The sequence below is a fragment of the Gracilinanus agilis genome, chromosome 2 (genome assembly GCF_016433145.1).
Source record: "Gracilinanus agilis isolate LMUSP501 chromosome 2, AgileGrace, whole genome shotgun sequence".
NCBI classification, from domain to species: Eukaryota; Metazoa; Chordata; class Mammalia; order Didelphimorphia; family Didelphidae; genus Gracilinanus; species Gracilinanus agilis.
In genome coordinates this window covers 463,145,309-463,167,970 of record NC_058131.1, presented here as the reverse complement: position 1 = coordinate 463,167,970, position 22,662 = coordinate 463,145,309, and the positions used below count along the sequence as shown (strand labels likewise).

Sequence of the window (22,662 nt, the reverse complement as noted above, 5' to 3'; positions counted from 1 at the left end):
ATCCAAGAATATTCACTGAATTTAATGTGATTAGTCAGTCAGTAATCATTTGCTGAGCACCTACTATGTGCCTGGCATTGTGCTAAGCTCTGGGAATACAAAGAAAGGCAGAAGACAGTCCCTGTCTTAGTGTTCACAATCTAATAGAGTCAACAAGTAAACAAAAATGTACAAATAAGCTATTTACAGGAAAAATAGGAAATAATCAACAGAAGTAAAGCACCAGAATTAAGGATTATAAAAGACATCCTGCAGATTTTGTAGGATTTTACTTGTAAGTTAAAGAGGTGGAGAAAGACAAGAGCATTCCAGGCATGGGGAACAGCTAGAGAAAATTCCTGACACCAAGAGGTAGAGTATCTTGTTTGTGGAACAGCAAAGAAGCTGGTGTCATTAGATCAAAGACTATATGAGGAAGTACAGTATAAAAAGACTAGAAAGGTGAGGGAGGAGGGGGCAGCTTATGAAAAATGTTGAATGCCACATGGGGTTTTATAGTCAATCCTTTCAGAGAGAGGGAGGTAATGTGACCAGACGTGAGCTTTAGAAAAGACACTTTGGCTGCTGAGTGGAGAATGGACTGTAGTGAGGAGAGACCTGAGGCAAGCAGACCCACCATCAGGCCAGTGAAATAGAAGAATTATGAAATGATGGATGAGCACTTGCATCAGGGTGATGTCAGTGTCAAAGGAGAGGACATTAAATTTATTAAGGATCAATTAATAGGTATTTATGAAGCTGCTTTGTGCTAGGCATTGTGCCAAGTGCTGTAAATACAAAGATAAAAATAAAACAAGGATCATTGAAATAGAGATAAACATAAAGCTTTACACTTGGCTCGAAAAAAAAATTGGGATGGCTAGGTGGCACAATGCCAGCTCTGAAGTTGGGAGGATCTAGATTCAAATCTGGCCTCAGACACTTACTAATGTGACACAGAGCAAATCACTTAATCCCATTTGCCTTGCTCTTGTTTTTGTCTTAGTGTTGTTACTAGGTCAGAAAGTAAGGGGTTTTTAAAAGAATCAATTTCATGATACATGTAAAACCCAGTGGAATTACTCGTTGGCTATGGTGGGGAGGATAGGAAGGGAGGGAAAGAACATGAATCATGTAACCATGGAAAAAATATTCTAAATTAGTTAATTAATTTTTAAAGATCAGTTTCAAAAGTACAAGATAAAGGTTCTTCTGGGGAAAAAATGATGATACAGACTACAAGCTCAAGAGTGTGTGTGAGAAAGTAAATGTTCCATTTAAGGCTACATTAGAAAGAATTATTGTTCAGGACTAGGAAAGGGAATATTTCTCCTGTATTTTGCTTTTGTCAGACCACATCTGCAATATGTTCATTTGGGCATAATACATTTTAAAAATAACATATTTTGGGAGAATGCCCAGAAGATGGTTACTCAAAGGACCTTGAGATCATGCTATACATATAAGGATTTTTTTTAAGTAGAGATATTAACCTGGACAAGAGAAGACATGGGGCATAGGACAAGACAAGCATTTGAAGACCATTAAATGGTAGAGAGATTGGACTTTGATCCAGGCAGACCTAAGTAGGAACTGTGGTTTCAGGGAGGAGTGTTTAGGCTTGATTTAATCAAAAAATGCTTAACAATTATATCTCCAGAAGAAGAATTGCCTGCCTTTGTGGGGGTAAAGGGTTTCCCTCAGGTTGGAAATCCTTAAACAAAGAGAGATGATGATTGGGGCAGTTAGATGGTGCAATAGATAGAGTGCTGGGCCTGGAAGCATTGTCCTAAATTGAAATCTGGCCTCAGACACTTTCTAACTAACTAACTGACTCTGATCTAATCACTTAATCCTGCTTGTCTCAGTTTCCTTATCTGTAGAATGAACTGGAGAAAGAAGTGGCAAACTCCAGTATCTTTGCCAGTATCATAAATGAAGTCATGAAGAACTGGACCTTACTAAAGCAACTAAACAATTGATGACCATTATTAGGGTACATTGTAGAGGGGATTCTTGTACAGGAATGAGTTAGAATAGGTGGTCTCAGAAATCTCTCTGACCCAAGAGTGTGATTCTGTGAAACAATTCATATGTCAAATTTGCAACTCCCCTCGCATTGCATTTTATTGGGAACTTTTCATTGGACCTACAATGTTGAATGAGTAGCAACTGGCATGAAGGTCATCCTCATTAGCCAGTGTGCCTCCTGGGCATCTGACTCTTAAGAGTATGTTAATCCTGGGAAAAGATGAAGTTCCAATATGTTTGTTGAAGCTTACAAAGGTCAAAACCTAAGTCATTTAAGAAGTAAGATTTTAGATTGTCAGTTTAGGAGTTTACAAACAAGGAATTCAAATGTCTATATTATGATCAATTTTCACTTATTTGAGGCTCATTGTTTAGCATGATGACTAACCAGGTTCTTTGCTTAGAGGAGGCCATGTGATACCTTTGGCCATAGAGAGTCACAGATTCTGCATTATAATCTTGCCTCTTCTGTTTTCTATCACTAGGCAAGTCACATCTTCTGTCTTTCTTTATCTGTAAAATGAGGGAGTTGGACCAGATGACCTCTTGAGATCCTTGCAGCTATAAATTAATGATTTTAGTGTCTTTCTCTGGCTCTCTGCCTTCATTAAGAGACATTAAAGGAGAAGGAAAAAGTGTAATTATGTGACTCATTTGGTCAAAAATTTTGTTCTTTAGGGAGGAGAGTTGTTGAAACTATTGACTAAAATAAGGGATTGAGTTTATTTATGAATTTCATTTTATCAATATCAACCTCTTCATTATTATCAAGCATGAAAGGCAGCAGAGTGTATTAGAAAAGAGGGCTGGAGCAAAGGTCTGGAAGGACCATAGTCTGAAGGAATAGGAAGGACATTAAGATCAAAACCAAATTATAGATTATTTCTTTTTCCTAAACTCCTAACCTCCTTTTGGGGATCTTTTTTAAAAATTAATTAATTAATTAATTAATGATATTTTTCCCATGGTTACATGATTCATGTTCTTTCCCTCCCCACATCCTAAGCCAATGAGCAATTCCACTGGGTTATACATATATCATTGTTCAAAACCTATTTCCATGTTATTAATATTTGCAATAGAGTGATCATTTAAAGTCAAAATTGTGGGGCTTTATTTTTAAAACATTCTGATTTTATTAAACTTTACAATAGACTATGTTTTGGGAATTATAATTTTTGAAGACCATATTAATACAACAAAACTGGTATTGATGTTAATAAAAGGAGATTCAAAGTCAGGGGTTTGGGCTAGAATTCACATATCTGAACTTCTTAGCAGAACTCCCAAGACCTACCCAAAAAATGCCTGCCAGCTTCATTTTTACAAAAATACACATGTGAGATGGACCTTTCCATATGTACATTGTCTAAGACTCCCATAGAGCTAGTAGGATGAATTTCAGAAAGTCTTAAAAACAGAGTATTTTTCAAAATTATTGATCAATCATAATTATCAATTAGCACTGTCCTTATATGAAGTGAAAATTAAATAAGGAAGGTTTTGTCCTTTCTTCCTTGTATCCATCTAGATTTTCAGAGGTGTAATGCCTTTGGAAAATTGATTCAGTAAAAATGTAAGAGAAAGACACAGCTAAATTATCAGGGAGGGTTGTTTGTTTTTTTAGCTCTGTCAGTCTATGACAACCCATTAAGTTTTTTGTTTGTTTGTTTGTTTTTAAACCCTTGTACTTCCGGTGTATTGTCTCATAGGTGGAAGATTGGTAAGGGTGGGCAATGGGGGTCAAGTGACTTGCCCAGGGTCACACAGCTGGGAAGTGGCTGAGGCCGGGTTTGAACCTAGGACCTCCTGTCTCTAGGCCTGACTCTCACTCCACTGAGCTACCCAGCTGCCCCAACCCATTAAGTTTTGTAAGAAACTTGCCTGCTTTTTTCTTCTTTTTGTTTGGTTCTTAACTTCTCTTTAAAAAAACTTCTCTTTAAAAGAAAAAAGATCTTGACTTATCTTGTGCTTATGTAAAATAACAAAAGGGAGTTTTTTCAGACATTTTTGTCATTTTTTGTTTTGTTTTGTTTGGATTTTAGTTTCAGTTTGGTTGGTATTGTGATTTCGTTGATCTTTGTAACTCCCAATGAGGAAAAGTGCCTTGTCATAGATTTAGAACTGGAAGTACCTCTCCAACTCCCCTAGAAGCTATCTAGTCCAACCCCTCCACCCCCCTCATTTTACAGATGTATGCCTTCTAATGTATGCAGATCAGCAACTGTATTGCATTTTTGTAGTCTTTAGACAAAGGTAGGAAATGGAAAAGGCATTGGCTCTGGAATCTAGAAAACCTAGGTTCAAATCCCACTTCTGTTCCTTACTTAAATGATCCCCAGCAAATTTAACCTCAGTTAAGGCCTTGGTTTCCTCATCTGCAACATGAGAGGGTTCAACTAGATGACCCAGAAGGTCCCTCACAGCTCTAGATTTGTGAATTTTAAGAATCTGTCTGTAGCACTTACATCCATGCTCATCCTGTTAGCTGCACATCTAAACTGAAAGTTTGCAAGATCAAGAAAAAAGAAGTTTAAATTAAAAAAAACAAAACTTTATGGTTAATCTTAAAAAACAAATGTGATTTTTGTGACCATATCAAAACTTTCTAGATTTGAACAGGTGTCATAAATGTCATCATCTCTTTCCTTATTTCTCCTTGGTCCAATAATATTATAGTTCCAAAGTTGTGGGGTTTTTTATTCTTAACTTCTTTAAAAAAAGTTGGTGCATTAAGATCATGACTTCTCTTTGTGCTTACATAAAATCACAAAAGGGAGTTATTTCAGACATTTTTGTCACAGTCTATATTAATCGAGGCTCATGTCTCAAATGATAGCCAAAATTTGATGAGGTCATCTGACTCCTGCTTCCAATGCATCTACTGCTACACCACACACATTTTTAGAATTTCTTCTACAGATGAAGAAAAGCATTTCCTCTTTTTAGAAAAGTTCTGCTTATAAGCAGAATGGTAGATGGAGAAAATTTTCCTAGCTGCTAGTAAGAAGCAATGGAGTATAGCTGGTATATAGCACATTGTATTTTTTTGGTCATAAAGTCTGGTTTCAACTTCTGATTATCTTACTTCCTTATCTATGTAAGTTCAAGAAAGACTAGTACTTCTGGCATGAGTATTTACTGAACCCTTTTCAGGACTATTCATCCTCCTTTGGTATCCACTTGCCACTCAGCTCTTATCTGTGACTCCAAGAAGCTGTGGCATGTACAGTGGCTCCCCTTTCCCCCAACCTTCCTCACCAGCAAATTATCTCATCAGATGGCCTAAACTGGGTTGAGAGTAACCAACAGGCCTCAAACTCATCAGTGAGTTAGGGAAGGAGTCTATCCCAGGCATGTGAAGACCCCCAAAGGGGAGGTGGGCACAAGAGCAATGTTCTAATGGCCATGAGCAGATACAGGTGCACTTAGACCTTGATTAGACATCAAAGAAGACAATGTCATTACAGCATCCTGAGCCATCACCATTCATCTTGACGGTCTTCATTTTTTTTATGTAATTTTTATTATAATGCAAAGCATACTTCCATATTGGTCATTGTTGTAAGAACACAGTCATCTATAACCAAAACTCGAAAATAAAACCATAAATATACTTATGTGAAAGATATTACACTCTGATCCATATCCATCAAACTCCTCAGTTCTTTTTTTTTTTTTACAATTTTTTTTTTACCCTTGTACTTTGGTGTATTGTCTCATAGGTGGAAGATTGGTAAGGGTGGGCAATGGGGGTCAAGTGACTTGCCCAGGGTCACACAGCTGGGAAGTGGCTGAGGCCGGGTTTGAACCTAGGACCTCCTGTCTCTAGGCCTGACTCTCACTCCACTGAGCTACCCAGCTGCCCCCTTCTCAGTTCTTTTTTGAGGATTGCTGGCATTCTCTGTCATAAGTCCTTCAGAATTGTCTCAGATTATTGCATTGCTGAGAGCCATTTTTTTTCACAGATGATCATCCTGCAATATTGCTGTTAAGGCTTGCCTTAGATGATTCTGAAAGGGATAGTGAGGCTGAAGACTTTGTACAACTCTGCCTCAGTTAAATTTTGTTTTTGCAAGAGTCAAAAGACATCACCAGTAATGTTGTTTTGGTCCTTCAATATAGAGGATAACTTACCTGTGTAAGCTGGGGTGAGCTGCTTAAATTCTCTGGGCTTCAGTTTCCTTCTCTATAAATTGACTAAACACAATGACCTCTAGGATCCATTCCAGCTCTAAAATCTGTGATCCTGAGAAAAGGATTTTAGAGATCATTAAAGATAATCCCATCCTTTGATAGCTAGGAAACTAAAGTCCAGCATGGGTAGCCATAGACAGAGGCAGGATTTGAATCCTTCCCTTTTAGATCTAAATCCTATGTAATCCTTTTAGGCTATAATATAGAGTAACTTCAAAGCCCGTGTAGAAACGAATGCATAATTTCCTCTGGAGGGGGGAATGTGACAGTAAGGTATACTCAAATTATTACTTTTTTTAGAAAAAAAGGTTTGAGTATTTTTAAATTTTTATTTGAATTTTAAATTAAGTGACCTTGGACATTTTTTTTGTCATCAGTTAGTATTGATATGAGGAAGTTTTCCTTCTTATGCCCCAAATTTGAACTTTGTTTTCTTTGTAGCTAAGCTGTTTTAAAGTACCTCATAAATAACCCATTTGCTGCCACCCTTGAGATAACACTGTGTCCTCAGCATTGCAATCTCTAGCACCAGAACAAAGACTGTGGGCAAGAGAAATAGCTTGAGATTCTTGTGTGTTAGAAGGAGAGAAAACTGAGATTAAAAATTACAATTAAATGGAGAACAAGATTTCTTTCTTTCCCTGTGGCTGTCATCCTGTGCTTGTATGGGTTCATCAGTTCCCTGTTAAGGAGCATTCGGGAGGACCACAGAGATTTTCGCTGCTATGGAAGATGCTGAGAGCAGTGAATAAATAGGACGCTGGGGGAGGAGGGGCTTCCTCTTCCCTAAGTGAGGTGGATGGATATACAGGCATTAACAAAGAGATTTCCATTATGACCTACGGAATGATTTTTTTTTTCTCATAAATAGTAAGTGCTATTTCGATCATCAGCTCCATCTGTGGATGACCATGGCATGTTTGGGGACGGTGAATAGGAATTACCAGTTCAGGAGTGCAGCAATGCAAGTGTGTTCGGCATTTGGGGGGTTGGGGGGGGTGGGGAGAGTGGAAGGGGGATGGGCGCTGCAATGACTGTCTCTGTGCCTTTGCGCGTGTGTGGCTGGCGTGTGGCTACGGGGTCTGCCTTTGACAAGTGGTAAGAATAGATGAAGCTGAATGGAAGCCCTTATGCTATTGCATAAACACTATTGTGAGGCCTTTAACTTACCGTAAGAGGGATGCCAGTGTCACATAATGGGGCGGGCTTCAAGCTTCTAGGGTAAACAAATGTCTTAATACCAGAGCTCAGCTCTTCCTTGGGAAATCATCATGATACAAAATTAGTTCGGTATTCTTTTTGGCAACTAGTAACTTCCTTCAGGATTAATTCAACCAAAAAATTAACATTAAACCTATGCTCTTAAATTTGTGGACCTTTCGATACTATTACTAAATCTCAGTAGTTTTATGATTAATTTGTTGACCAAGAATTTTATAATATAGATTTAAAACCTTTAACTTGCAGAGAAAAAGACTAAGCAGTACATTTATGAGATGTACATTTCTGTAGATTTTAAACATTTGAAAGCACATTTTAAATTTAAAGCGTATTTTTAGTACTAAAATTAAAGTAGCTGGTATTTAATGCGACACATTAAAGTAGCTAGCACGTAGTAAATATTTAATAAATACTTGTTGATTGGTTAAAGAAACATCACTGATGATTTTGCCATATTTTTGTCTTTGAGAAAGATGTTGATATTTTCAGAAGGAAAGAGGAAAAGAAGGATATTATGATTATTCAGCTGATTAGAATTAAAAGGAAAAAGAAGTCTATCCAAAGACCTAGCTTCTTTTCTACCTATGGCCCTACTGGTATTCCTTTAGCCCTGACCTTCAGCAAATGAGCTTTGCTATTCTGATTAACTCTGAATGAGCACTCTGATATTTTGCTCAGCTTTGTGGTTTGATTACTTTGCTCTTGGAGTTTGGGATCAGCTCACCTCCTTCTTCCCATTTGTGAGAGGAAATACATTGTTTTTCCAGAGGCTGTTTTTCTCTTTTATATACCCAAGTTTGGGATTCTTCTCTTCTTCTAGGGCTGCAAATTAATGAAGATGAACATTTTTATTTTTTATTTTTTAAATGTCATTTACTGATCAGTGGGTTAAGCAAGGACAGAAATTGAGAGCCTTATGTATCTTCTTAACTGGTTGATATGAGGTTGCATCTCATGCCATCATTTTAATTTCTGAAGAGGTTTCAGTGTTACAAGAACTTTGCCTTATTTTATTTTCAAGAACAAAATGAAAAACATTCTACTGAAGCTTGTTGGAAAATATTATTGTTGACCTCTGTAAAAATACAGTAATCAGCTTTAAAAATGTGGGTAGAACATTGTTACAAAGTAAATAAAGGCCTAGAGTAAAACTTTTAATATTTCTAGAAGAAATATTTAGAACATGTTATTAATTATTGATATACAATTTGCTAAAGTTACTGTACCTTGTCCAAAGGTAGAATGGGGTTATCTCGTAAAAGAGGAAGTTTTCTTCTTTCTTGTGCTGAATGACTTAGAGAGGAGACTGGATAACTCCTTGTTTTTTTATAGAAGGGATCATTATGCAAATGTGAACTAAACTGGATGACTTTGAGGTCCTTTCCAATGCAGATTCTGTGATCTTCATGAAAATATGAAATATTTGCTCTTTGAAATAATCAATATATGGTGGAAGCAGTTCAATCTAACAAAGTCTGGTAGTAGGATTTCTCAAAGAATTGAGAAATGCAAGAATCCTTATAGGTCAACTAGTCCATTTTACAGATGAGGAAACTGAGATTTATTTAGACAAAGTGACTCACTTGAGACTCAATGATCACATTTTCTACACTTAAATCTTCTTTTCCTAGAAATCTGATATTGTTATCAACTGTGTCTATAGGAATTCTTCAGCTGTCTTTCTTTTTAAAGCCATTGACCATTTACTGGCCCTTTTGTCTTCAGCCTGATTGCTATATTCAGCCTTAGTATGTCAAATATGTTGAGTGATCTTTATCAAAAATTATAGATGAGTTGAGCCAGAAAGTAAGTGGAATCACTTTCTTTACAAACTTTGTCATCTAAGCACCTAGTTTTATACCAACCCTTCCTCCAAAAACAAGCAAAATCCTTAAAATACCACTGGCTTTTTGTTTGCCTTCTCTGTAATGTTCTAGGGTCGAAAATATTGCTCTTACAACCTTATGTCTCCCACCAGGGTGCATACAGCATACCTGACCACCTGGGGTTCTCAGGGCAACTTCTTTGTGAACTCTGACTTTTTATAGCTGGACTTGCCATTCAACACAGCATGTGTGGCTTGTTCCTTTGGACATATAGATTCTTTTGTTGCCTTTCTTGTTTTCTTCCTCATTTTAATTTTTCATTCTATCTTTCCTCATTACAATGACAAAGACTCCCAAGTTCTTGTGAATGAACATTGGGCCAGATAGCTAAAGGAAGCAGAGGGTGCAGCTGTGCAGGATCTTTGGGGAGGAGGGGGTGGAATTCCTGCCTTTCTTCTTTCCCTTCTGCGCTCAAGCTGTTGATTCTTTGCTGGCTAGCTCCTTCCAGGATAGCAGCTGCTGTGTGTTGTTTATCCAGAGACTACATGTTCCACAATGCAGTTCACAACAGGCAGCTGGAGCTACCCTGGTATTCTTTCTGGTTACAATATAGCCAGTTAAAGCAAAACATTTGGAATGAACTGGGCCCACCTTAAGGTCCAGAATTGTTTCCAAGACCAGATCCAGAATTCCCTGTAGGGCACTTTTAATTTTCAAAAATTTCAATATAATTTGAAAGTAATTATCTCTCCATTGTGTGAGGAACTGACATGCCTTCATTAAAAGTACTATCTAGGAATGATGGAATTTTTTTTTTTTTCATTTTATTTTCAAGTAGTAAAAATTTACCACCTTTCCCTCTCAATCTGCTCTTCCCAATTTAAAATGAAATTTAAAAAAAAAAACCCAGACATTTATGACTAAGCAAAACAGATTTCCACACTGGCTATGACCCCCCTCAAAATGTGTGTGTGTGTGTATGTGATTCTGTACTCTGAAGCCTTCACCTCTCTAAGAGGAGGTTTCATCAATAATCTTCTGTAATTGTGATTGGTCATCACGCTTATCAGAGTTCCTAAGTTTTCAGTTATTTGTCTTCAACATATTATCATTGTAAATATTATTCTAATAGTTCCCTTTACTTCAGTCTTTGTGTCAGTTCATATAAGTCTTTGCAAGTTTCTCTGAAATTATCCCCTTCATCATTTCATACAACATAATAATGTTCCAACATGTTTATACCATAACTTAGTTCAGTCGTTCCCTAATCGATACATACCCTCTCATATACCCATTTTTTTCCACCTCTAAAAGAGCTATAAATATATTTGTACATTCTTAGTCACATTTTCTTTTTTTACTACTAATCCCTCCCATTTCCTTGTTGAATGAAATGTATTCATGTCCACATTCTGTGTACATTTTCTGCTTTGACCAGTTCAGATGAGAGTGGGATTGTCAGCTACTCTCCCTGCCACCTTCTTCCATGTTTAATAGACTTCTACTTGTATGTTTCTATTATGTAAGATAATTGTTCCTAATCTTCCTTTCTCTCTTCCTCATATATTCATCTTCCTCTCTCTTCCCATTCTAAGATTATCATGCTATAATACTCCCAGACCTTCTGTCTAATTAGACTCGATCTGCTATCCCAATGATGATAGGAATTCAGAGGGGACACATGTGTCATTTCCTCATAATAGAATATAAGTTTACTTTCTATTACAGTGTAATCTTTTTAGTTCCTCTCTTAACTTCTGTGTTTGAACTTCCAAGTTTCTGTGCACCTCTAGACTTGCTTCAAAATGGTGCTGGCTGTTAAATCATACATGATTTTAACTGTGGCTAACTCCGACTATAGCTCCTTAGTACATAAATTCTTTCTGACTGAAGTACTTTTTCTTTGGCATAGAAGATCTGAATTTTTGCTATGATGTTTCTAGAAGTGTTCATTGGGGGGTTTCTTTCAGCTGGTGAATGAAATATTTTTTTCTATTTTCACTTTGACCTCTGTTTATACAAGATCTGGAAAGCTATCTTTTATGATTTTTTTGAAATATGACTAAGCTCTTTTTGGTCATGATTTTTAGATCATTCAGGTTTCTTTCCTTAATCTGTCTTCCAATTTGGTAGTTTTTGCTATGAAATACCTTATTTTTTTTTCCAGGCTTTTGATTTTGTTTTATTATTTCATAATGTCTCATGGAGTCTTTGCCTTCTATTTGGACCACCATAATTTTTAGGGAGTTTGTTGCTTAGGGCAAAGTTTTGTATTTCTTATGCCAAATTGTTAATTTTCTTCCATTTCTTTCTTCCATAGCTCACATTTCTCTTCCAGTTTTTTCCTCCAATGCTTTCATTTCATTTAAATAAAAATTTTAACTCATTAATTCTTGTTTCATCTCTTTCAGGAATTCTAGTTGAATTTGTATTCAAACTATGTTTTTCTGTGAAGTTTTGTTTATAGCTGTTTTTGAAGTCATTCTCTTCTTCTGGATTTGTGTTTTTAGTATAATAGCTTTTCACATTGGGATTCTTAATTTGTTTTTTCAGCATATTTCCTAATTTTGTATATGATATTAGGCCAGGCAGGCTCTGAATTCTTCTAGAGGGAATGTCTGGGCTGGTCTCTTGCTGCTTTCTTGAGGGGTTAAATATTGTGCTATTCCAGACTCAAAAGGAATGCTCAGGTTGGGGACCTGCAAACACTCAGTGCTCCTAAAGTGTTAAATAAACATTTTACAATTAGTATTTCATTTAGTCCTCACAGCAACTGCAGGAGATAGGTAGATGCTATTATTATCCTCATTTTACAGATACAGAAAGTAAAGCAAATAGAGGTTAAGTGAATTTCCCAGGATCACACTGCTAGTAAGTATCCTGAGGCCAGATTTGAACTCAAATCTTCCTGACTCCAGGCCCTACATTCTATCCACGATGCTCTCTAGTTGTTCCAGAGAGGAAGAGACCTGAAGGAGAGAAATCCAACTCCCTCATTTTATAGAGGAGGAAAGAGGCCTAGAGAAGTAAAGCAACTTGCCTGGTATTAAACAGTTAGGATAATGAGAGAGCCAATCCAGTCCAGTCAGTTTTTGCACTCATTGGGATTCCTTTAAAACTATAAAAAAGGGATTGGATATCAATCATGTGATATAATAGCTTTTTTTTTCTCCCATTACAGAAGGGACTGGAAACCTAAGTAAAAGCCTTTTTTTTTTCTCTTAAGCCCATTGTCATTACCTTGCATCTTTTTTATAACAGTAATGTAACCAGGCAACACCATGCCACACAAATTGTGAAATCAGGGGACTAGGTGATCTGAAATCCCTGAGTCTCTGGAGTGGTTCTTTCCTTTGCCATTCTTAACAGGCATACTATAATAGGACACTTCATGAAAGCATGTTATTGAAGAAGATTTGGAATTCATTGGCTGGGAAACTTTATATTTCAAAGGGCAGCTGCATTATTTTTCCCTCTCACTGGTTATTAGTTTCTGTGGAAAATAAATTAAGATGTACCAGTATCTTCACTGAATATGCTAAAATCATACAGGTTTCTCTAGACTGCCATCAACTGATTTGTGTCCTGTGGGATAGGAAATAGATAGCATAGAAGGCAGAATCATGCTTGGCTTGTGAATGCTCTTTGCTTTTCTGGCTCATGTAGATGCATGATAATGGGACTACTTGGGATGCTTCTGCAGCTGCAGTGTACTTGGTACCATAAGACTCAACCTGAGGGTGCCCAATGCTTTGCTATTTAAAGGTTAATTCTTAAAACTCAAAAGAAGAGAGCTTTGCACAGTAGCAGTGCCTGAACTATTAAGTTTATCTGAGGTATAATTATTGCAACTATAACGATAAAAACTCAAAAGAAGAGAAACTGAGTGGGTCAAATGCTGCTAAAAAGGCTCATTATTCCCTACGTCACTTTTGGTGTTTTGATAACTGCAACCCCAAGGAAGAAAACCAACCACATTTATAACCCAATCAACAATTACAGGTGGGAAGTGATAAGCAGAAATATGCGGGTGGTGGATAGGCTTATTAGAAAAGGTCAGAAAGAAAGAATCTGAGGAGAATAGCATCTCATTTCTTCTACTGGACTGCTATGACCACCAAAATGACATTATCTGTCCCTAGATGGCTTCTCTCTGTGAATCATAGGATTCCATAATTATTTGCATTCTGTGCTAGCTCTCACCTATTAGAATTGTAATATCTAAATTGTTTCTTTTATCAAGTTTCTTGTCCAGTGGACTGTTGAACTGCAGCTACTGAAGTGACTATTTGACACCTAGGAACTCATTAATTAAAGCAGCAGTATCTGGCCAAGAGGATGCTAAGACTTCTTCTTTTAACCTCCAAAGCTTCGACTGGCACGTTCCCTCCATCACTAAATGTTGGGGCTTTTTTTTTATGTCGCCTCTTTTTTTCTGCAAATACATTTAGGGTGAAGAAGCTGAAGGAGACCTTTGCTTTTATACAACAATTAGACAAAAACATGAGCAACCTTCGCAGCTGGTTGGCTCGTATTGAGTCTGAGCTTTCTAAACCTGTTGTTTATGACATCTGTGATGATCAAGAAATCCAGAAGAGACTTGCTGAACAGCAGGTGGGAAAACTGAAAATTAACACATAGTTCTTTTACATTTTTAAAAATTTTGTTTCAAATTATGTACATCTTTTAGATAATACTAGAATGTTTATATATTATATGATGCTTTCTTTCCAGAGAAAACTAACAACATATGCTCATACGTGTTTAAACCACTCTATTACCAGGGTACAAGTTTCTCTCATCCATAGTTTCTTCTGTTAAAATTCAAAACTGTATTCTGTAAAAATACAAAACTTGATTTTTGAAGCAGGTAAAGGATCAGGGACAAAATCAATTTGGAAGCCTTTGAATGTAATGAGCCTTTTTTATTTCTTCTAACAAACCTTCCTTGGACCTTTAATGACATTTGGACACATTCTCAATTGGCTCTGCTGAAAGTGGCTAGAAATATGTTTGGACCATTAGCCATTAAGGGCTTTGGTTTGTCTCCTTTATGTGTTTCTTTAAGCCAATCTTACAAACTTGAAAAACCTACCTTCTAGCCCATCATGCTACTGACTGACTCTCTTCACAAAAGTACATGCTTTCATCCCCTACCTCATACTCAGTGCATGAGATCACTGCTATGGGACTGTAGATTTAGAACTAAAAGAGACTTTGGTAGGTGATTTAGTCCTTTATTTTTTTTTTAAATTTTTTTAAAACCTTACCTTCCATCTTGGAGTCAATACTGTGTATTGGCTCCCAGGCAGAAGAGTGGTAAGGGCTAGGCAATGGGGGTCAAGTGACTTGCCCAGGGTCACATGGCTAGGAAGTGTCTGAGTCCAGTTTTGAACCTAGGGCCTCCCGTCTCTAGGCCTGGCTCTCAATACACTGAGCTACCCAGCTGCCTCTGATTCAGTCCTTTAAAAGGAAACAAAACTGAGGCCAGGTGAGGTTAATTGATTTACCCAAGATTAAACAAGTAGCAAGTAACAGAGGGGAGATTTGAACCTAGATCTTCAGACACCTGAAGCCAGTATACTTTCCAAACAATTTCAACTTTCTTCTTCTTTGGGGAAGTAAGTTTTTTTTGTTTGTTGATGTGGTTTTTAAATTTTTTTTTAATGGTTTTCTTTCATTCTATTTTCTTTAGCTCTAAAGATTGATTTGAAATGGCAAAAAATATGATTACTGGGGGCAGCTAGGTGTTTCAATGGATAGAATGCTAGGCCAAGAGTTGAGAGGACTGGCCTCAAACATTTCCTAGCTGTGTGACCCTGGGCAAATCACTTAATCCCATTTGCCTAGCCCTTGCCCTTTGGTCTTAAGAGTTGTTACTAGGACAGAAAGTAAGGATTTATTTTATATATTTATAAAATATGGTGGCTCACAGAGAAGCACTGATATTCATCATTATATTAAAATCTTCACCAAATACCACTTCACAAAAGCATTAGTAGTTTCCTCTCATTGGCCAGTCAATATCCCAGACTTGCAGAATACTTAATGACAGAAGTGAGATCTCAAGTAGATCAAGTCTTTATGTATCAAATTATGGCAGAAAGTGAGGCATCTGTGAGTAATTGTCATTTTACTGGAATGCTAATAAGTTGAATCTTATGTATCCTGTATTATTGCTCATAGAAATAATCTCTATGGGCCTAGGAGGGTTTCCATTACTAATACAATTGCCTGGTTTGTTTGTTTTTTTGTTTGTACACACTTTATAAAAGATATTAAGGCATGATGAAAGAGGGATGCTGGGTTCAGAGCCAAGGAAACCTGAATTCAAATCAAAGTCCTGAAACTTGCTGTCTTTGTGACCAAGGCAGGGCTCTCTAGGCTCAGCAATAAACAAAGAGGCCAGAATAGATGACCTTCCACGTGCTTTCTAATTCTAAACCTATTAGGACTCAGTTTGGGTCATTTATTAGCACTCAGGAGTTGTTTTGCTTTTCTCTGCTGACTCTTGCAAATAAATTTGAACATGTTTTTCATTTGACTGTTAAATGATGATTATAAATAATTTACCAGATGGTCAAATACAAAGTTAAATGCACATTGTGAAATACTTTAAAATTTTAATGTTCTTTGAAGTTTGAATTGACCCTTTCAGTTGACTATCTCTCCTTAATGTAATTGTCTGTTGCATTACAACTAGTTTGTTTCATTTGAAATATTCTGAAAGCATATTAATAGATGTAACCTTGCAAATAACCATTTACCTTAGAGTGAATAATTATATCAGGTGTTTAATTTTTATTATCTCTGCCTCTAAAAGAAGGACAGACTGGCTACAAGTTGAGTGTCATTTTCCCCCAACATTTTATAAGGTAAAAATATGATGTAATCTTTTGGAGACATTTGAACAATTATTTTGTTGACCTGTTTTGCTTTTGAAGAGCAATACAGATTGCTCTGTATTTCTTGAGCAATACAGATATCCCTTCCACATCGCAACTTTCCCCATCATGGTTTTGATAATATCATGGGTCAGTATAAGAAATTAAATGGGAATATTTTGGGAGTTTTGTAGAAGCTGCAGACAACACACAAAGGCTAGCAGATGACACAAAAAAAGTTTAGAAACTTGGAAATGCATAAAATATATGTATAATATTATAAAAGATCAACATAACTTATCTTTTCATACCATAAATATATATAACTTCTTTTTTCAAAATTAAAATAATTAAAAAGTTAAAGTTTGTGAAAAAATGTGAAAGCCAGCAAAGTTTTACATTGATTTTTGAGATCCAAGGAGGTGTGCCACTATCCCCCACAATGTGGGATACCTATAGTATAGGGTCAGCTAGACGACTCAAAAGATAGAGATCTAGGTCTGAAGACAAGAAGTCCTAGGTTCAAATCTAGCCTCAGACACTTCCTAGCTAGGTGATCCTGGGTAAGTCATTAAACACCAGTTGCCTATCTTTTACTGATCTGCCTTGAAACTAATTCTTAGTATTGATTCTAAGACAGAAGACAAGGCATGGGTGGTTTGGTGGTAGAATTCTTGCCTGCCAGAAACTAAGGATATTTTTTTTTAATAAAAGAAATAGTATAAAATCTGAAACTGGATAACCTATTGTCCTATTTTGAGATCATATGTTCACAGATTTAGAGATGGAAGGAACTTTACAGGTCCTTCAACAGGTCCACACAAAGAAATGAAAGACAAGGAGAAATTAAACTGATTTGGGTCACACAGAGGAAATAAGAATTAGGAATTTGAAACCTGCTCTACCTCAATATTATCCACTATACCTTCCTGAAGTCTCATACTTCTACAGGCAAAAATTGAAGAATTGGTTTTCAATGCTAATATCAGTATAACAAGTTAGAACTTTCTTAAGAAACTTAAGGATTTACTTTTAAAAATAATTTGTCATGTGTTCATGACAGGCTAAAGTCATGGCCTTGTTCTTCAGTGCTGAAAATTGAAATGTAGGGCACCAAGGAATTATTGATGAGCATATTCATTTATGTTATAGCTATTCTAAAATACATAATAAATTACATAATAAAAGATACTGCTTGTTGATTTCAAAAACAATAAGTAGTACAAACCCTTATTTACCAAAGAGATGTCCTCTGCTCCAGATTTCAATCCCTAATGCTAACTGGCTCACTTCTAAGCCTATTCCAAAAAATCACTATAGAGATGAGAATGACTTTATGATTACAGAGATCCTTTTGGTATTTCAGTAACTAAACCTTCTTAGATAGGAATGGGATCACAATGGATCTACTTTACATTAATTTTCTTTCATTAATTAATAGTGTTGTGGTGATGTTCTAACATACTATTGATTAGGGAAATAGCAAAAAGATCATTTCAAGTTTTATGATTTAAAATATGAAGTACTTTGGGTGATTCACATTTGTATCTTGTTTCCTATTCTTGTTTTCCTAGCTCCCTTTTCTCTTTTATTTCCTTCCACTGTAATTCTTCCTGGCTACCTTATTTTCTCTAGTTTCATATCAATCCTTGAACTGACCTCTCAGACTGGCCAATCTTCTCCCTTCTCTTCTCATCATGTAGTTGCCTATAAAAATACACTGTCTCACATGACTAGATCAGAAAAACAAAATGAACAAAATACCATTTCAGAAATTATGTGCAAAGGGATTTGTTTTGTTTTTTTTTTTAGTAACTTAAAATGGGACTTCTAAAACTATCTCTACTCTTGGTGCCAAAGTTGTAGCTCTGAAGCAGATTTTTGCATAAAATTAAGCAAGTTCAGATTGGCAGGATGTACTGATAATATTGAGCTTAGTTTGGCAAGTTTACTAAAACTTAGACCTTGGATTGTTTAAGATAATGTCATCTAATTGATTCTTACATGTTTCAAGGTAAATATTCTATGGCACAACATATCTAATACAGTATCTAAAATTTCATCTTTGTGATAAAAACAAAAATGTTTTTTTCAAAATGTCTAAATTATATTTTGTAAAGATTTACGTGTTTTTTGTTCTACTCAGAGATATTTTTTTTTAAATATTCAATGTTCTGTGTTCCTTGTAATGCACTAAGTACCTCAATTTGCCTTTTTCTATTGATTTACCTGACATAATTTATGATGGCTGCAGAAAGGTTCTTAAAAGTTAACTCTGAGATGAATCCACAAATTAGTATCCCTCAAATGAGCCTGCCACAGGACTTTCTACCCTTGCTGTGTGAATTAGCTTCATGCCAGGTTTTCAAGAAAAACTGCCAACAGAAGTCATAAGCAGTAGACTTAACACATCATGTTTTAAAATATCTTGATGAAGGAAAGTGCTGTGCATCATCTGCATGATATTGGCAAATTTAAAAAGAGCTATGACCTGGCAAAGACTTTGTGAAATTAGAATAACTTTTTTTAATCTCTTCTAACCCACAAGGCTAGAATGTTTAACAAATGCTGGGAAATATTAGCCTATATCTTTGCCAGATTATTTATCAAAATGAATAAATTGACTAAATCATCACAATTGTACTTGGATCATATTTTTACACTGGTTTCCTGGTTTGCTTTTTAAGGGGAAAAGGATCAGATTGAGTGTATTTATTTATTTATTTTTTTAATTTTTTAAACATTTATTAATATTCATTTTTAACATGGTTACGATTCATGCTCCTACTTTCCCCTTCACCCCCCGCTCCCCCCACCCATGGCCGATGCACATTTCCACTGGTTTTAACATGTGTCCTTGATCAAGACCTATTTCCAAATTGTTGTTAGTTGCATTGGTGTGGTAGTTTCGAGTCTACATCCTCAATCATGTCCTCCTCAGCCCATGCGTTCAAGCATTTGTTTTTCTTATATGTTTCCTCTCCTGCAATCCTTCCTCTGAATGTGGGTAGCATTCTTTACCATAAATCCCTCAGAGTGAGTGTATTTATTTTTAACATGTAAGGATTTGTGTTTACAGACACAAATGACTTTTTCTTAATAGACTTAATTATGTCATTCCACCTTCCATAATATTCCATCAGATACACAAGAAGTCAGCTTATATTAACAAACGAATTCAAAAGCAAAACAACCTCTTTCTCACCGCCCCTTCATCCAATCAGTCATGGTTGTTGAGTCTAGTTGAATTTGTTTTTTCATCTCTCACATCCATTCTCCACATATGACTACCATCCTAGCTCATCCCCCTCCCAAGCTGGATTGTTGAAATAGCCTAGTAATTGCTATCCTTGTCTCTCCTCTCTCTCTCCAACCCATTTTTCCTACAGTTGACTAAACAGTTTTCCAAAGAGATTATTCTGATAATAAACAATTGAATGAACACTGAATTTGGAGTCATTGTTCTAGCACTAAATAAATCCTAAAAAAAAATCCCAGCACTGCCATACTATCTGTAATGGTCTTAAGCAAATCATTAACTTCTCTCTTTGGCTTCAGTTTTATCATCTAAAAAAGATGGCTTGTTCAGTTCAGTCATTTCATTTGTATTTGACTTCATGACCCCATTTGGGGTTTTCCTGGCAAAAGTACTAGAGTGGTTTGCCATTTCCTTCTCCAGCTCATTTTACAGATGAAGGAACTGATGCAAAGTTAAGTGACTTGCTCCAGGTCACATAGCTAAGTAAGTGTCTAAAGCCAGACTTAGACTCAGGTCTTCTTGTCTCCAGGTCTGGCACTCAGTCCACATAAATCTATGATGCTAAGTCTCTCCCCTGCTCAGAACTTGCACTAGTTTCTCATTTTCATGCTGAGCTTGTATTTTTAGTGTACAGGCAGACATTTAAGGCCCTTTACAATCTACATCCAACTTAAGCTCTCCAGTTTTACTCCCTTGTATGTACTCTTCCTTTAAACCAGTTTGGGCCATTAGCTATTCCCTGAAATTCACCATGCTTAGCATGTCATTTACCTAAACCACCCATCATCCATGCCTAAAATCAGCTCCATCCTCATCTCTGACTTTTTGATTCCTCAAATCTGATTCAAGGGTCATCTTAGTGACTACTTGCCCTTATTGAATCCTTTCCCACCACATCCCACTCCAGTACAAACTATTGTCATTCTCACCCTGGTCAGATGTTCCCAGAGCATTTGTCCAATTTCTCCTTTGTCCTGTTTATTGAATGTTCTTTGATGTTTAAATGTGTTCATGCTCTCTTCTTCTTCCTCTCCACCCCCTGTCCCAGTAGGTCTAAAGTAAGTGTCTTAAGGGTAAGGACTTTTTTGTTTTCAACTCTATATTACTAAGGCCTTGATTTTTTTTTTCCAAACCAGAACAGTGATCTCTTCGGGAATTTCCAGCCAAAGCTTAACCTTAGTAGATAATCCTAAAGGAGTTCCCTTAATCAATGGGTGTCAACACTTGCTCTGCAATTTTAAGTCTTTGAGAATTGATTACCTAAGACACTGAGAGGTTAATTGACTTGCCTGTGGTCACACATCCTGAATGTGTCAAAGGCAAGACTTGAACTTAGATTGCCATACCCAATTCTATTCCAATCCCTGGGACAAAACAGAGCACTCCACAAGTTTCAAAGTTGCTTTAAAGACTGGGAACCAAAAGAGTTTCCATAGTCTCAGAAAGATGTGTTGTTCTATAAGGGATACCTAGACTCTCCCCTTTACCCCTCTCATCACCAGCATCAGTGAAAGAACAGCTGATGCCAAGAAGAAATATACCAGAGGAGTAGGGATAGAGATGTGTTTTGTTGTAAATCGCTAAATTATTTTTTTCTTTCTTTCACATTCTCAGGACCTACAACGAGACATTGAACAGCACAGTGCTGGGGTAGAGTCTGTATTTAATATATGTGATGTCCTGTTACATGATTCTGATGCTTGTGCCAATGAGACAGAGTGTGATTCAATACAGCAGACAACCAGAAGCCTAGACAGACGGTGGCGAAATATTTGTGCCATGTCAATGGAGCGGCGAATGAAGTAAGAATTTTGAAAATATTCCTTGGTTGTTTTATGTCTAGTGAACCAGATACCTTTCCAAAGTTCTCCTTGCTACCCAGGGGGCCTGGAAGAGTTTGTATCTCATACTTCACTTTTAGTGTGTGAATTAGTATAGAGAAAATAGAAACCAATGTATACATGAAATATTTATTAAGAAAATGAGACAAGAAGAAAATTGTTTAGTCTTCTTTTTGAAAAATCACATCCAGGAACTTAAGATTTCATTCTTTATACAGTATGGGGAAAGGACACTTTGGCTGAGTCTAATTGCAGCTCCTGCATAGACCTTAGACAATTCAAACTCTGTACCTTATTTATGTCTCTGTAGGTTACAGGCAGTATAAGTGAAGTGTTCAGAGCTCTTCAGAATAAAGAATATAAGCTCCTTAAGGGCCATGGGCATTTAATTTTTGTCTTTGTATCCCTAGCACTGTCTGGCACCCAATAAGGGCTGGCTAGAAGGACCAGACACTTCAATTGACAGAAAAATTTTATTTTAATTTTACTTTGGAAAACATTTTTATCTTCTTAATATTTTCTTTATGAATTTAAACAATATGCACTGTGTCAGTTGGCATAGTTTGGTCCTTCAAAGTTCTGACCCTTGGAATATTAATAATTGCTTGCTTGCTTTATGGACTGAAAGGCATGCTAAGTTTGGGATACTATTTTACTATGAGAGTAGTAAACTTTTGTGGCATAGATATTGTCCCCTAAAATAAAGTGAAGGTTCATGGAATGTGGAAGTAGGCCTAAGCTAAGAGAAAAGAGTATTATTCCTGCACAAGACATTGAAAGAAGGACCTATTTTGTTTTTATTTATTTTTGAAATTCTTTTGTTGCCTTTCATTTTTCTATTTGTCTTTTTCCCTGAAACCTACTCACTCCCACCTGATACACTGAGCTCTTCTTCATAACAAAAGGAAAAACAGCCAATACAACTGTGTCTAGGAGGCAATCTTATTCCACCCACCTTTCAATCTAGATAAAGAAACCTATCAATTCTCCAGGACTTGTGTTGAACAACTTTCTTTAGAGAACTGCTTTCATTCCACTAGGATTGAAGAAACATGGCGACTCTGGCAGAAATTTCTGGATGATTATTCCCGCTTTGAAGATTGGTTGAAGTCAGCCGAGAAGACAGCAGCCCACCCAAATTCATCGGAGGTGTTGTACACAAATGCTAAGGAAGAGCTAAAGAAGTTTGAGGTGGAGACCGTCTCTTATTTTTAAAAAAATGTTTAAATTTTATTTTCCAATCCACATTCTCTCTTTCTCCTCCCTTCCCTAACTGAGAAAGCAAGAAAAACAAAATGTGTGTGTGTGTCTGTGTGTGTCTGTGTGTGTCTGTGTCTGTGTGTGTGTGTGTCTGTGTCTCTGTGTGTGTGTGTGTGTCTGTGTCTCTGTGTGTGTGTTTGTGTGTGAGAGAGAGAGAGAGAGAG

At 36.5% G+C, this 22,662-nt stretch overlaps 1 protein-coding gene across 1 annotated transcript in view; it reads left to right on the top strand.

Annotated features, from left to right (window-relative positions):
- SYNE2 (spectrin repeat containing nuclear envelope protein 2) overlaps positions 1 to 22,662 on the top strand; it is a 419,774-nt gene that overhangs the window by 373,054 nt on the left and 24,058 nt on the right. Inside the window, exons 105-107 of the mRNA XM_044664857.1 lie at positions 13,706 to 13,868; positions 21,012 to 21,199; positions 22,279 to 22,429. Coding sequence (XP_044520792.1) covers positions 13,706 to 13,868; positions 21,012 to 21,199; positions 22,279 to 22,429 — 502 coding nt within the window. The remainder of the gene's footprint in view (positions 1 to 13,705; positions 13,869 to 21,011; positions 21,200 to 22,278; positions 22,430 to 22,662) is intronic.